Here is a 17862-nt window from a genome sequence, read left to right as displayed (position 1 = left end):
TCTAATACAAGTTACATGTTAACAAGTTTTAAACTCTTGATACATGAATTTTAAAGAATATAATATTTTGTAATAAGTTTTACATTATTTATTTTCTCATACTACATAACATCTTTACCTCAAGAAAAAAATCGTGTTTATCGGTTCATTCTGTCTCGAAAATGGATGAACTCGTTTTGATTGCGTTTTTTGAACCGAAAGACATGTTTTTCGAAGATCTCTTTGGAATTATTAGGTCTATGCTAGTAGGTCATTTACAACAGCATTTTTAACTACCGAATTAAAATTATTATCCATATTATGTAGATATTATGTCGGTAGGTATTTCATAAATTTTTTTATGAGAGACGAAGAAAAGAACTTTTAAGCTATTGCATATGCTTCTATCGTGGGCCTTGAGTGCGGGGACCGAATCGAGAAATTCCGTTACGAAAAAACCTCACGCTCCCCTCTCCGACGTGCGGAGGTGTGGCTTGAAGGCGTAGCATGCAATAGCTTTACCGCGGCATTCCCCGAGTTCCACACGTCTTTTTTTTTAAGATGGGACCGGGCGAAACGTTTTTTTTTTTTTTTTTTTATAGTGGGGAAATCTTCCAAAGATACCCACGGCCCCCGGGGAAGGAGCCAAGGGTTATGTCGGATTCTTACCGACTAAAACCCCACTGTGTTCCGTCGAGCCGCGCAGTTAGCCGGGGCCGCGGGTACTCTTAGAAATCGTCCACGACTCCGGCAGCGGACGCCCGGTTACGGGCCCACCTCCGTTACCACCTATGGCTGCACACGTGCGCTCCTCCTCCTTCATCTGCGAGGCGGCATGAGCGGAACACGTCTCATGTCACCTCACTGCCCCGGACGACGGAGCATGTGGACCGGGCGAAACCTGGACCAACGCACGGCTATTTATATAGTAATATTATTTTGTAACTTAGAAGCTTTTGTTTTTCAATCAAAAAGCACTCGCCTGCTTACTCTGGTATCAAAAATAAATCCTATTAGAAATATGTTTAAGAACATTATACATTAGCATAAAATAATATGTTTTTATTTTATAAATTGAAAGCAAACAATATATTTTAAGTGGCAAAATGTCTATCTTTTAAAGATTTATCTACACAAGAAATATTCAAATATTTTTTTTGTCTTTATTTCAAAAGACAGAAGGATTCGAGATATTTTAATTTCCGGGTTTACCAGGAGTTGTGAAATTGACACGAAATCTGCAATAATATTAACTTTTCGTTTTGTTATCGTAACATAATGGAAGAGTTTTTCATGCTTTGTATTTTTCAGTAACGATTGTGAACTTATCTATTGAAAATGTATAAAAGTGGAGATTTTTAATTTTTAAACTCATAAAATAATTCTTCAGCCTTCTTATTTAATTTCTTTTGTGTAAAATATAATTAACGAATTATATATTGGAACGAAGTTCCTTATCGCACGTTGTGAAAGGGGGCTAGACGGAAAAAATTCTTACGAAAAGTTGTCACGACACTTTTTGCTAGAGTTGTGCGGCGTGCGGCGTGCGCGTGGTTCTCTTTCTGTCTTACTCTAACTTAACACTTCGTTCCATCCGGATGTCCCTTGACATCGCTAAAGTTTTTTTTTATATTTAAAAGTAAATTAATATTTCATCTTTTTAACAATATACAGGGTTACTTGAAAAACACCAGCAACCTCGTAGGACAAGGTAGCTAACATCATAAGTAACAACATTTGTTCTACGACTTTTGGCATAACGCAATAAATTATTTTTAAATGATTTTTTAAACTTTTATTGTACTCTCCTAACATTTGTAAGTCTAAGGCCCAGATTCACAATCGTGACTTTACTTTAGAGCAAAAGAGTCTTCACAAAGTAAACTTTGTATGACCGAAGTTTACTTTCAACATATTTAATTTCAGAGAGAATTGCTTGACTTTCCTTAGAAAAGTACGGTCCCAAAGTAAAGTACAGGGTAAGACGTGTAACTGTTACTTTATACGCATAATTTATGTTTTTGAGAACATAATATTATTAAATTAAGTTATATTTCCATAAAAAACATATTATATAATAATAACATTATTTTTTTATATCAAAAATTAAATGTTTAGAAAAAAAACCATCATGTAGGAAGATTATAGTATAATTAATGTAAAAAACCGGTAGACACAGCAAAATTCGTCAGAAAAATATAATAATGTTATAAGATAAACGAAACGATGCAACGATCAACACATCAACAAAAAAATGTTACTCGACATGACGTTTCGATCTATAACCCAACCATATTAAAATGTGTTTCTGTTCTACGAAATTGGTTTAAAATGTAGGCCTACATGATTTATACGCATAGTCATGTAAAGTTTACTTTGAGACCAAAGTCATGATTATCGGCTCCTTAGCCTTTACTAAGTAAAGTATAGTTTCTGGAAAGTAAAGATGAGCTTGACACGACTAAGAAATATATTTTTGGTTGAAAGTAGATCTTTCCATCAAAGTAAAGTTAAAGTGCGATCTATGAATCTCGGCCTTAGTTCTATTCATTATCGGATGGTCGACGCGACACCCCCTTCCCCCTCTCGTTCGCTTCTTGTTTACGTAATTTATGGGAGGCGTAGAGTTTATAATATTCAAACGGAAAATTAAATGAATACTTATTTTTGTATGAAAATAAAATCTAACAAATTATCAAAAGTCGTAGAACAATTAATGTTGTTGCTTATGATGTTAGCTATCTTGTCCTGCGAGGTTGCCGGTGTTTTACAAGTAACCCTGTATTGTTACTTTACGAAAGTTTCCAAATTGACCATAACGTTTTACCTATACAATAATTATTGTATCAGAGAAAGAAAATGTCTACTCTAATACTTCCAAACTAATCAAGCTGTTAAGTTTTTACCTGCAAATAATATTAATTTGTTGCAGTTGCAGTGTTAAAATATATATCTATATGTAATATGAATTCGCGTCAGCACTTGAGATTATACCAGAGTTTCCCTTTTGAATACAAAGTGAACATAATGTTTGCCTTCAGCTGGTTTTGGGAACATTATTATTTGTTCCTTTGATAGCGGACTATTTAGTTTGTTCTGTTCATTGTAATAATTACTAGCGTGTTAAGCTTTATGCCTTTTGATATTGGGTATTAGTATGGACTAGCTGATGCCCGCGACTTTCTTTTAAATACCTATAAATGAAACTTTATTTGAGGTTATAGTTATTTTCTTCTACTTCCTTCAAATTTACAAAATATATGCACTTATTTGTAATAGTTTATCAACCTGTACGTAATACCTACCTATGTATTTATTTTATAAAAAATATCAAATCATTTTTTAGTCTATCTCTCTACAAAATATCATCAACACCGACGCAGTAGTATAGACGAGAAAGCGTAGCAGACAAACACACACATACAAAATATAACAAAGGATATATTCACTGACTTATTCACTATCAAAAGTTCTCAAAACAACTACTTAATTAATTTTAAGGTAAAGCTCTTTAAACTTAATTATTTCAATATTTCCGCCAAAAGTGAGTTTTGGGTTACATCATTGAGGGAATACGATCTTCATTTACAGTTTAGGATCTCTGTTGAGTTTCACTGATCCCATAAGCTGATACCTGATACTTGCGGTAATATAATACAAATATTTTAAGAAATTTGAAAGTCGGTTTTTCATTTTTTCTTTTATCAATCTCTATAATATTTTTAGAGAGTAAGGATTGATATAAAAAATTTTGAGCTTTTAACAAGTAAGTATGTCATATTAAGTTGATGATGATGTCATACGTAATATATTAATATTTTTCACCGGTACCTAGAAAGCTTAATTAATCTCAGAAACATATTTCCTTATATCCTTAGGTTTTAACCTACATCTTATGAACGAAGCCGAACTATTGCCAATTATGAAATACGCAGACATTCTATCCAACTCCATTAAATCTTAAACTAATCTTGTAAAGTAGACAACCAATATGTATACATAAACATTTCTGATAAACATTATACGAATAATTATAAATAGATACATAAAATACATATTCCATGAACACTCACACGTGCAGAAAAAATATGTGTGTACTATAAAATTACAGTACCTAAACAATTTTATTTTAAATTGGTAGGTATTTTAATAACAACTACCAGAATATTGAAGGTAATAAATTATAAATTTTGTTGTATGGTAAAAAATTACGAACCAGATTCTTGGAAGCTTTTTTATTACCTGAAGGCAAAACAATACAGGCATCGATACCAGTTGCCTGCAATGTAAACTAAAACGCAACGTTTCAAAACTTATAGCTGTTAGCGAGATTGCAAAAATTACAAGTTCCCTACCATCTTACACAGGAAATTTATAAACGATTTTTCAGGATGAACGGGTATTTCCAAGCGCCTGATGAAAATTTTTAGCAAACACGATTAAAACGAACAGTGTAATTTTATAAGGCGTCAAAATATGTGGACCGCAAACAAAAATGTTAAGGAAAATAATATTCGTTCGTTGCAACGCTAGATGAAATTAAACCGCACGTAGCAGGCTAAAATTTGTACAAATATCTGGAGATATCTGCGTTGTAGTGCAATCATGAAAAAGCCAAATTAAAGAATGTCCAGTGGAAACTTTAAAAAAGAAAACACCTAAAACAAAAACGAATTCTGCTCAAATTGGATTTATTTCGATGAATCCATTGAACAACATTTTCTGCCATAAAAGCATCTACTTTATGTTCCATGTTCTGAAAAAACTTCTATATTACTCAGAATAACTAACGATTCCAAAAACATGGCACAACGCGTACCTACCTATCTAAAGACTCACTGCTAGATTACATAGCTCTAAATTTCATCCCGGTTTCCCTAGGAATTCCCGAATAAGCACGTGTTCAGTAACATCCGGATATATCCGGTTGAAACCGGCTCGCACCTGAACGGAGCGCTAATTGAATCCGCAGTACCAACATATTAAGTTTTCATACGGCATTTAAAACTTTCGCAGCAAAATGCTAATTTTTATTTAACCCACTCGACGATGACAAAAATAAATAGCATTATTTCTGTTCACTTTAATTTCAATGAAGTTGGATACTGTTATTACAATTATTTGTTGTATTGTGAAATCGAATATTGTATACTATGGAGCTTACCTGTTTCCTCTGTAACAGCTCATTATTATAAGAAGATTGGCGTCAATCTATATTGTACATACACAAATAAATAGAATTGGAGTGTCTATTTGTAATGTTTAAACGTACATAATATACTATATTGTTAACAACCTATTATTTTCATAGCCATGTTATATTATAATGTTTGTAGTGACTTCTATAATTTATTTATAATAAGAGAGCACTGATTGATTGAGAATGATTCGAGTGTCCTCTACTAATTAATATTAATTCTGACAATGTTTTCATGAATCTACGACGTATCTATGACACCAATGAATTATTGTTACAGTTTTATAATCGTCATTCTATACAAACGCAAAAATACGTTCCATTTTAATTTCACAGAAGTTTCTTTACACGTTCCTGTAACACTAAAACCAGTCTCCAAGAACCACCTGACGTTGACTAAACCCATACTTTCTCCAAACTAGAAGTCGACTTCCTTTGAATGTATCACAATATGCCGCCGTTTCTCCCGATATCGTATTTTTATTGAGCTGATTGATCGCCTCGGGAAGCATTTCGATTTCAAAATAAAATGTTATGTTTATAGTTCCCTTACCCGGTAAATGTGGGGTTACACAGATTCCTTGTACGTTTGTTTTCTTCCTGTATGTCAACATCAATATTTTATGATTGAGATCTGTATCGAGTCGCGGGAAATTCTCCTTAGCGACAGTGTTTTTATTTCCATTTTAATTGTGTTGTTACGTATTTGATTTCGCTTTTGTTTTGATTTTGCAAGAGCATTTTATTGTTTGTTTTTTCTTATGCTTTGTTATGCTGATGAAAGAGGCAAAGTTGATTAATTAATCATAATTTTGTGTTTCAACTTTTTATAGCAAAAATCCACATTATTTTTACGATAGGTATGATCGTGTTCTCTGAAATACGCAACAGTGATAAATATAAATAACTATGTAGTTTGTTTGTTGCATGTGTTTTTCTGGAACTGCGACTCGTATGGGATAAAATGTTTTTGAAGCAATACTACTATCGATTTAGCTTTAAGGTGAAATATCGGGGTAAAAGTAATATTGAGTTTTAAGACAAATTATTGATTTAAGTAGTATGACTATTTATCTACGTACTGAAAGTATAAAATGAATGGACAGCCTTTCATAGGTAGGATCATCTTACAACTTTAAACCGATTACTAGCTTCCAGCCAAATTGCTTCCGTCGAGTTTTGTTTTGGAAAACAGTTTAGGTAACTGTTATTTTATCAAACTCAAACATTTATTTATTCAATTAGACTTCTTCGAAAATGAAGTATCTAATAATAAAAGTAATGTTTGCTTATTGGTCTTTGTTAAAAATATTATTAGGTATGGACTAAAAGTACTTACATTAAATAAATAATGAAATAAAACTTGGAACATTTAAAACGACCCATTTAACAATACAGATTTACGCAGGAGGGGTCTTACTCACGTCCAAGTCATCCCCAGGCCAACTTTTAAAACTAAGACAAATCTTGAAGTTAAAGTGTCATAAATATTATCTATCAGCAAGTGAACAAGCCCGTGTTAATCTGAAGAGCTTAACGGCCAAAGTTGAGAAGATTTTTCAAACTTACGAATTGGCCCCATTAAGTGCAAGAGGTAGATAAGTTAGGCATTCGGTGTGTGGCTTTGAGCTTATTTAATTTGACACTGGCTGTGACCCGTGACTTTGACTGTGTTTAGTTGAATTTGCTCTAATCTATAGCTTTTTATCTATTATACTAGCTTACCGCCCGCAGCTTCGCATGCTTTGTCTAAAACCTTCTAATTTATATACTAAAACCTTCCTCTTCAATCACTCTATCTATTTTAAAAACCGGATCAAAATCCGTTGCGTAGTTTTAAAGATTTAAGCGTACAAAGGGACATAGGGACAGAAAAAGGAACTTTGTTTAGGTAGTATTAATACCTATATATAGTGATTTTTGATTTTTTAATTTATGTATGCTTTTTATGATGACGTTTAAATTAGTGTAGCTACATGCAAAATCGAAATCGTTTTCACAAGCCTTGCAGCTTTGAAAAATATACGAACAGTTCACCTGTTTGTGTGACAGTAAGGAAAAATTTAAATACATACATTTCATCAATAGATTTCATTCTATAATGTGTGTGTGGTATATTAGTTAAAACTTTCTGATGAAAATGTACAGAGTAATTTAAACAAGTATAGTATTAAACCTCTACATTCATATATCTAAATAGTATATATAGGCAACAAACATGATGATTAATGAGTGATATTCATACGTAGTCGAATTTAAATCAGTTTGATACGTTTCATACAAATTTCTGTAATACAGTTTATACTCTTTGAAAGCTTGTGTAATTGCATTTGATTTAAAAGCCAGTGTATTTGCATTCTAACATTGTTGGGAATAATATTTATTTCTATTTGTTAGCGCAATACACTCTGTTTAATTCAATACAACTGAAATTTGAATGAACCTATCTAGATATTTATTTGATGTTTCGATAGTGAAATTAATATTTCTTGACTATGAACGTTTGATAGACTCAAGCGAAATTGAACCTTGTGAAGGTCAGTTTATAATTTTTTTAAGTGAAACTTTTTAAGCTCGTTGAGAGTAAAGTTTTAAGGTCGCGTTATGGCAATACCACCATGGAATAAGGCGACGATTTTGGTATCTTTGAATCTTGCCAAAGAACTTTCACTTCTGACACTTGTGCTCGGCTTACACGCTCTTTTTAGATATAGGTTGACTGGTATGTAAGCTTTTTGGGTTTTTATAATCTAAAGCAGTGACCTGCATTTTTGCAGGAAAAAAATATTAACATAGATCTGTCTAATATTATTAATCCTTCTCAAATATTTCAATGACACATTATCATTAAAATAACGATTTAGATTTATTTTCATACTGCGCTTCGTTAGCTTCACAATTATTATATGTAGGTTCTGATATTATGAGATATTAGTGTAATGGACAATGGTCAGTTAATGTACATTTTCCTATGTTCCATATTATATAATATTATATTATATTATTATGTGTTCTTAAAATAGATAATGTTATCTATTCGAGATTCGAAACGCTGTTTAATATCTAGTGTATTTCCAAACATATAAACATCGATTTCAACTCAAGCAATTTTAATACAAACCGCTATTTTAAGCCTAAAACTAACAATATAATTCGGATTAAAAACAATCCCGTCGGATTTCTTTGTATGCGCATCTAAAATTCAATTTAACGAAAACTTATGTAAAATAACTTACACTAATTAAAATGAAAACTTAAACAGGGCAAGAGGCTCTTTTCTAACATATTGCGAGTTTAAAACTATACAACGACAGCTATGTCCCGTCTACTGCATAAGTAATCCCACCAAAAACATTTTCATGTAAAATGTTGCCAAGACGAGCCCATATGACTCGCACTGTCAAAAAGTTATCAGATCTCATGTAGAGCCAAGCTTCTAACACTACACGCCCTAACTCTACAAGGCCTAACTTCACAAACTCTACACCTTAGTCAAAATATGTGGCTTGGCCATTTCGCTACATTCACATCGGCGTAAGATGAAAAATTAATTCACTGTTCATTACTTTTGTGTTATACAATAGTTCTTGTAGTAACGAACGGCCAAGTCACATATGTTGTCTTTTAGCTACTTTGTAGACTGTAGACGACTGTAGACCCCCAGATATCTTTTTCTACATGTTGCAAAGCTTTACACAGGAAGCATTGTTGCTGTGTTTGTAAAATCTTACTCAAAATTCTTCAGCATAATTATATTAGAATAGATTATCTACTAAAACTTATTTATTGTAGATATTTTACCTAAGTATGTTTAAAAGCATAAACTTTATTTAGAAACTTCTCTCCTCTGCTTCTTTAAATATTATTAAAATCAATCGCTATAGGAAAATGTTAGAAGTTCTTGACATTACCGCATTTTTTGGATAACATACCTTTTTCGCGATATTTTTTTTTTTATTTATATTGTATCGAAACAGTATTACCATCGCATCGTTTTAGTATTAGTATTCTATTTGACACAATCATAAAGCTAACTTTTTACTAATTCAGACAAGTAAGGAAATTCATTTCAGAGCCTAGATTAGTTAAACGGGTTGGGTCTGGCTATAAAAATCAAGATAAAATTATGCGAATAAAATATTAATTTTACTCTTATACATATACGTTTTTAAAAATACTAAAAATATTTAAATAATGTCGTATTCTATATTTTTGAAAAACATTAAAATAAAGAGTATTAGATTCGATACTAAATGAATTTGATACAAATAAAAATAAGAATCATTTCAATTCTTCAATAAATTGATAATAATTAATTTTCCATGCTAGGACAGAATAGGTATTCTGTAGGTAATTTTTATATATAATTTATGTTCATTTGTTGTTAATCTAAACGAAGTATTTTCATGTAAGTATTTTTATTATTTTCTATACAGTTTTACAATTGAGAAAAACATGAAAATTTACCAACGTTAAACACACCAACATAAAGGAGGTACAAGATGTTAAGTTAGTATTGACAAGAGGTTTCAGTTTGTTGCCCCCTGAGATAGGATCTGTTCATAATGGCGTAAAAATATATTATTATTAGACTTCATTATTCAGTTTAGGTGCAAAATATAAGAAATAAAACTTCCACTACATGGTATCGATGGTCACTTATCCTACTAATAATATAAATGCGAGAGTTTGTGAGGATGTGTGTGTGTTTCTCTTTCACGCAAATACTACTGAACCGATTACAATGAAATTTAGCACACATAAGTATAGAGGGTAACTTGGATTAACACATAGAATAGGTTTTATCCCGGAAATCCCAGGGGGACGGGAACTATGCGGGTTTTTCTTTGAAAACGCGGGCGAAATCTAGTTTGTTGAATAATTATGTTACAAGCTGTATTATGTTTACAATTAGATATTGAACAATCTACAAAAAAGTTATAAAAATATCTTACAAAATAGTCAGAAAGAGGTTTGTCCCTACTTATACGTATTGATGCACGAAAGAGGTTACGTTATTATGAAGAAATTTCAACAGCAAAAAAAATAAATATCAGACGGAAAAATAGCTTGAAATAGGGGATGGTAACTTGTATGTGTGGACTAAGCGAATGTGAAGCGAAGTCTAACTTACTTATGTTAGACTACAAAAACGTTTATTTTTTGAAACCACATCTTACATAAATAAATAAATCTTAGTTCTTATGAACGCGTCCTAACCACCGCTCGTTACTTCCAAAACGGACGTCGGATATGAGATTCTTTGAGACACAATGACTGATGCTCCAAATACAGCCTTCTGAGCTCAAATGAAATTCTTGTGCGTATTTTTCACGGTCGTGTATGAAAAATATGTATTTTCCTGCATCTGATTAGTTTATGTGTACTTTGTATATTATGTTTTATTACTGAGAGTTCATCTAATTGAAAAAATGTAGATATTCTATGTAATCTATACTAGCGGTCTTACTAATAAAATGTTACCCATTCGCTATGCAATAGATTAGTTATTGCAATAACCTGTCTTGTTTTTATGATTGACGTTTCATGTGAGCAAATGCAGGACACAGCTATTGTATAAAATGGTAGAAATTTATCCATTGTTTAACTTTTTATTAGTACTTAAGGCCGTAATATTATAAAGCTGAAGAGTTTGTCTGTGTGAACGCGCTAATCTCGGGAACTACAGGTCCGATTAGAAAAATTATTTCGGCGTTAGCACATTTATCCAGGAAGGCTATAGGATATAATATATCATCACGCTAATACCAACTGGAGCGGAGCAATGCGGGTGAAACCGCGGAGAACAGCTAGTCGCTAATAATAATCAGCATATGCAAAACTATAAGTTAAATTCAGTATGGTATACCACACGCACAGCAGTCTCTCGGTATTTACGGTTAGTACAACTGATACCAAAGATCGCCAGTGTTATTTGATTGTTATTTTTCCCTTATTGATAAACGTCTTATTGTTATGTATAGGATGTAAAAAAATTGTCCTTGTGAATCTTTACTATGTATTTAAAATAACGTGTGTAGCTGTGTTATTTATTATATGTATGTAACATACAAAAGTTATATTTCCAGTTATAAATGTTCACCATTCCATTAATCACGAATGCATAAACATTTCCGCATTAAATTTCATAAAGGACTCCTTGCAGTCAAAATACCTACTGTTAAAATTACAATATTCCAAACTTCCCTTTGTTCAAGTAGGCGAGCAGTTTCTTCAAGTACTTTTGAATAGTCATTAAAAAAGTTGAACTAGCTCAAGTTTTCCTGCGAAGTGGCCAACATACTTACTAGTTATTTCTTGCAGGTAAAATAATATATTTTAAGCGTAGCCTGTAAGATGCATGTTGACCAAGATGCTTTTGGATTCGGACATTGGTTAAATTTATGCAAGACTGCGCTGATGTTACGTTTTTTGAGTTACCTGTATTATGTAGATTGTTCTACGTAGATCATATTATAAAGGAAGATTTTGTTTGTTTCGTTAAGCGCACTAATCTCAAGAACGTTCGAAGAGAAGGTTCGAATAGAAAAAATATGTGTGTTGAATAATCCATTTATCCAGGAAGACTACATCACTGCAATGAAAATTTTTATAAAAATATTATAATCCAAATTTAATGCAAATAAATTAAAATATATACCTACAGACTTGTTTCTTTGCAAACTTACGTATGGCACTTCACTTTTCCATACACTAAATTATATTACAATTTCTATTCTTTTCAGTTTTCGTTTAATTACTCAGAAAATAACTACACAGTACTTGCCATTGAACTCTCTATGTACAAAGAGAAGCTCCAAGCTCCCCGGTGTCAGTAATTCATTACAACATTATCTGAGAAGATATTGTTTGGAAAACATTCGAGCCGATATAGAGAACGGTGTAACTAGAAATTTAGAAATAATTTTATGACATGATAATTAAATGCTAGTCATGTGGGATAGAGCCTTTTTCGAACTTCTTTTTTATGATCCTATTGTTGATTCCTTTATATTTCTGTTTTGTTCGAAGTGGGTGTCTGTATCGTTATCTATAAGAACGTGTGTTGATGTTATTTTGTTTCTATCCTATTATCTATAGACCTCGAATATTAGATAATCACTGGTTTGACACTATTTCTTGTCCCCTGTTTATATATTTCATGCCAATCTACTGAGCCCTTGGTGAAAGGACTAACGCACAAACTCGAACTTAAACATTTATTTATTCCGACGATTCAAAAGAGCTTCTATAAGACTTCTTCTAGAAACTCTTTTGAATCGCCATAATAGCGTTACAATATTTTACCACCAGTTTCTACATAGTAGAGCCGATACAAAATTGTATGTCATATTTAGATGTTCGCATTCAGTTTTCATCGTTTATCTATACTAATATTATAAAGCTGCAGAGTTTGTTTGTTTGTTTGAACGCGCTAATCTCGAGAGCTACTGGTCCGATTTTAAAAATTCTTTCGGTGTTAGATAGCTTATTCATCGAGGAAATCTAAAGGCTATACATCATTTCGCTAAGTCCAACAGGAGCGAAGCACTGCGGTTAAACCGCGGAGCACAGCTAGTTTAATATATTATATAAAACATGAAGCAGATAATTTAATTAATACATCAAAATTCTACGTTACGCCCTTTTCCCCTTGAGCCGTGTCAAACGACAGGCGATCGGTCTACATCATTGTTTGTCATTCTATTAGCTAAGCTAACATCTTTCATATTTTTCGACTTAATATCCGGGGACTCTTAATTATACTGAATACTGCGAATTTTCGTGGACGAGGCGCAAAAAAGGACAGAAATTATTTTGTATTAAATCTTTTTTGGACATAAATTGAATGATTTCAGCAATGAAAATTGATTTTTAGTTATGATTCGAATTCTATATTGAAGTTGTCATATTCGTGATGGTATCAACCAAAAAGTGTTAGATTCTAATCTTGGTGTCGACGTACACGTTACGTACCTAGTAACTATTTAGTATTAAGTAAGCTATGCTACAGGCAAACTATTACTTGTTTGATAAAACATATATTTAAAATAAATCTATCTCATACTTTACGAGTTATTGTTCCCTATAGTAAGCGTATAAATTCAAACTGAATCCCAGACAACAGCTTGTAAAGAATAAAATTCATGACGAGTGAGTCTTGACTCTTGCATTAAACTGCAAGTATACGACCCGACTCAAAAAACAAAAACATTACGCGGTCTTAAACAAAATCTGCTGCAAATACAATAAAACCCTTATCTTTAATACGGCGAGATGTCGTCTTCTTCGCTACCGGATTACTTTATCTTAGTGCTCTGACATCTCCCTTTATATTTATAGAAAACCTTGAGGGGAATTTGATTAATTTCTCGAATTCGTTGTTTAAGTGAACGTTGGGTTTCGAACTCTGCTAACTAATTATGTATTAGATGGTTTGTACTTTTATTGTCTATAAATAAATAAAATTTATCGCATGACTACTAACTGTTCTTGCGCGACTTCGCTCGCTTCGTTTTTCATTTGTTAAATGTTTTTGACTATGCCAGTTGTGTTCTTTATTAATATATGGAATTAGCGCATCTTAATGAAGAGCCTTTACACATACAAACTCGCAACGACTGTTTGACTCTCCCTTTAAAAAAAATTCCGCTTTCATGTTTTTTTAAATCATTATTTTATATTTTTAGGAACCTATTTTATCTAGGTTATTTTAAGAAACAAAATGCTTTTTAACCGACTTCAAAAAAAAGGAGGAGGTTATCAATTCGGCCGGTATATATATTTTTTTTTTTTTTTTTTTTTTATGTATGTACACCGATTACTCCGAGGTTTCTGAACCGATTTACGTGATTCTTTTTTTGTTCGATGCGGGATGGTGTCGAATTGGTCCCATAAAAATTTTATTCGGCTAGGCCTAGTAGTTTTTATTTTATGAGCATTTTTGTCTGTACTCGATGACTTAATTTCAATGTAGCAAGTAACTTTGATTCACTTCCCGGTAACCGATTGAGCTGAAATTTTGTATACGAATGTAAATTGGATAGCGATGAAACATTATCATGACATGGAGCTGATCTGATGATGGAATCGGAAGGTGGCCATAGGAACTCAGTAATATATTGACTCAACTTTATCGAGTTTGGGCTCGTTTGATTCGTGTTGAAAAATACACTAAAAAGTATTAAATAAAAATAACTGCGTTAAAAACAACCGACTTCAAAAACGGAAAAGTAAGAAATAAAAAAGATTTGATATTATTAATTACTACATATTATTTTTATGTGCTATTTATTAAATAGGTTTGAAGTCGGTGCCAAACACTAAGCACTTAGTATTAAGCCCATGCACCGACATCAAACCTTTTTAGTAAATAGCACATAAAAATAATATGTAGTAATTAATAATATCAAATCTTTTTTATTTCTTACTTTTCCGTTTTTGAAGTCGGTTGTTTTTAACGCAGTTATCAATTATAAATAACCTACCTTATTTACAATAACCTATAGTTATTAGAAGTCTAATAAACCTTGCAACATTGTAGCTATCATAATAATTCCAATATGAAACAGTAGAAACATTGAATATTTTAAATTCAACGCAGTTTCATAATGCACATACGTTCGCAAAATTTCTTCTGTTTACTTAAGAGTCACAAAATCAAGGCTTCGGAATTCTGTGTTTGCATTCTTAATGCCGTTTTATTTTTATCGTCTATAATTTATCTTATCGTTAATATTTACTCCTACTTATTTAAATACGTAAGGTTGTGATGTTCAGTTGTTTCGCGCAGTTGTTACTATTGCTGAAATTCAATAATGGGTATATCTTTGTACAGTCACATGAATTATTCTGCAGTTGAATGATTTTAAGGGACGCTAATTATTGGAATCAACGTAAGTAATCCTTTATTCTTTATCTAAGTGTGTGTGTAAGTATGTGCGTGTGTTATATTTATGTGTGTGTACGGAAGTGTTATCTGAAGTTTTGGTAAAAATAAGCCACGACCATAAAATAAGTAATACCTATGACGTATTTTCATTCTCATTAATATTAAATACGTCATATTACTTCAATCATAATTTAGACTTCAATTAATTAGGCAAGAAATTCATAAAAATAACTACGTGCTAAAGATATATATATATCTATATAATATCATTAACCATCATAATATTATGTCCACTGTTTCACCTAAACTATCTGAAAATAAAAACAAATGTAATGTAGGTATATATCTACTTATCAGTAAAAACATAGTTTTCTTTAAAAATTGATATAGTCGATTTTAAAATCAATCCATTACAAACAAGCAAAACAACAAAAATCAAATCACTTTATAACATTAGTATAGATTTAACCACTTATAAAGAAGATATGTTACCCGTTTCAGGAAAAAAATGGACCATAAAAGCGGATCAGCAATGAATACACATGAAGGGTGCGACACACCCATAGTGCCTGGAATTTATCGTCCAAAAAACAGTAAGTAAATGCACCGTAATGCGAGGAAATAAAACCGCACGCGAGATGTAGAGTGAACTGAGAAATAAAAGATCTAAATTAGTGCATGCTGGGTAGTTTTTTACCGCGGGGTCAAAGAAAAATGCATTCGGTTTATAGATGCTTAAGTATATATTATAATAGAGAGTAATGCAGTGTGTGTGTGTTATAACTACTTACGTTTTCGTTAAGGATTTTCTAAGATTTTGGTTTTGTCCTTTTGTACTTCTAATTCCATTAATAAGGAAGTACTAGGTATTTAAAAATGTAACAAACAGAACATAATTCAACGTCATTCAATTTTTTTTATTTCAATTTTTTTTTCTGAAATAACAGAAGCAAAGCTTATAAATAATTATTTATTTATTTTATTTATTTATTTACAACTCTTTATTGCACAAACTAAAATATGACACATATAACATTAATACATAAGAAAGGCATAGTTTGTACAAGAGGCGGCAATTAGTACCCTATTGTAGATAATAACGACTATAATTAAAAATCTATTACTAATTTATTTTAGGAGTACCAGCCTGCGATGTAGTGCCACGAAAGTACATGCGGGCGGTGTTCAAGAATGGCCAATTAAACATAGAAACAAAAACGAATCGACAAATCCGGCTCTTTTCCAATTACATCGTAGCCCTCGTAGAAACCCGTTGGAGGTGGACCCTCCTGAATTACTTCACAGCTTACCTCTCCGTTTGGCTCTTCTTCGGCACCGTGTATTGGATTATCTCCTACAATCACGGAGATTTCATCCACGAACATCTTCCACCAAACCAAAATACCTCGAATTTTACCCCTTGCGTCAAAAATCTTTACGGATTCACGTCAGCATTCCTATTCAGCATAGAAATTCATACGACTGTCGCATATGGAAAGCGAGCAATCACCCTCGAATGTCCTCAGACAATAACAGCGATGTGCTTACAGTGCATTGTCAGCTCGATATTCCAGGCAATAATGGTTGGCATACTTTTTGCGAAGTTGACCCGTCCGCGAGGCAGAACTCAGACAATACTATTTAGCAGACACGCAGTTATAAATCTCAGGAATGACAAATTCTGCCTCATTTTCCGAGTCGGAGATATGAGAAAATCCAGGATACTTAATATTAAGACTCAAGCTTACGTAATAAGATTCAAAACGGAGGAAAAAGAAATTGAAATATCTGATCAGATAGAACTGAACGTTGATATCGATGAGTGCGAATCGACATTCTTCCTGTGGCCCGTTACTGTTGTACATTTCATAGATGAAAATAGTCCATTCTATAGACTATCGGCTGCTGATTTGTTGTGCAGTAAAATAGAGATACTGGTAGTTTTCGAGGGGATAATCGAATCGACCGGTCAATCTGTACAGGCGAGGTCGAGTTTTACAGAGTATGACATATTTTGGGGTCACCGCTTCGCGACGATGGTAGGCTATGATACCGCGCGGATGATGTATGATGTGGATTTTTCTAAACTATCAGAGATTCAACAGGTGGATACACCTTTGTGTTCCGCGTGTGAATACGGCTGTCTGTTATCGATTCTGCCTGACACGCCGTTAGAATCCATTGGGTCGTATGAATTTAATGAATGGACATGAAATGTATCGCCTAACAAACTATTGTTAAGAATGATCCAAAGTTGTATTTATTACTTGCAATTTATCCGAAGCTGACATTCAAAGAAGTATTGTTAACAATAAACGATAGCTGATGATCCAATTCTGAATTCTTTTGATTATTGCTTGAATAAAGAAGTATTGGAATAAAAATGCCTGCGTATTTATTTTTTATACGTAAAAAGCAATGTTATCAATTGTCAAAGAATAGAGAAATGTTATGGAATTACCAGGAAAAAATATTGTATCCTTTTAAAGAAATTATGCAGAATTCATATCGCATTTATTTACGTATTCTGTGAAACGCATTATTACGTATGTACATATTATTAGGTACACTTTTATTAAAAACGAAAGATAAAAAGGTAATTTCAGCCTATAGAATTAATATCGTTAATTCGTTACGTGATTTTTCGCAATGATACAAAGCAAAGCATTTAATTAAGGCAAGTTTTGACTACGTTCCGCAATTAATTGGCAGAGGGGCTTTGAATCAAAACTAGGTCGGAATCGAGCCGTATTGTGTAATATTAACATGAAAATTACGTTATAGGAAGCGCTTG

General features: G+C 32.4%; 1 protein-coding gene across 1 annotated transcript; it reads left to right on the top strand.

The window, feature by feature from the left end:
• The first annotated feature begins 14960 nt into the window (after window positions 1-14960).
• On the top strand, window positions 14961-17446 carry LOC123699821 (G protein-activated inward rectifier potassium channel 4-like). The gene is made up of 3 exons (XM_045646854.1): window positions 14961-15072; window positions 15570-15661; window positions 16206-17446. The coding sequence occupies exons 2-3, from the start codon at window positions 15577-15579 to the stop codon at window positions 17279-17281; spliced, it is 1161 nt and encodes a 386-aa protein (XP_045502810.1). The 5' UTR covers window positions 14961-15072; window positions 15570-15576; the 3' UTR covers window positions 17282-17446.
• Window positions 17447-17862: the final 416 nt, after the last annotated feature.

The sequence above is a fragment of the Colias croceus genome, chromosome 18 (assembly GCF_905220415.1).
Source record: "Colias croceus chromosome 18, ilColCroc2.1".
Taxonomy (NCBI): domain Eukaryota; kingdom Metazoa; phylum Arthropoda; class Insecta; order Lepidoptera; family Pieridae; genus Colias; species Colias croceus.
This window is presented reverse-complemented; position numbering and strand designations above follow the sequence as displayed.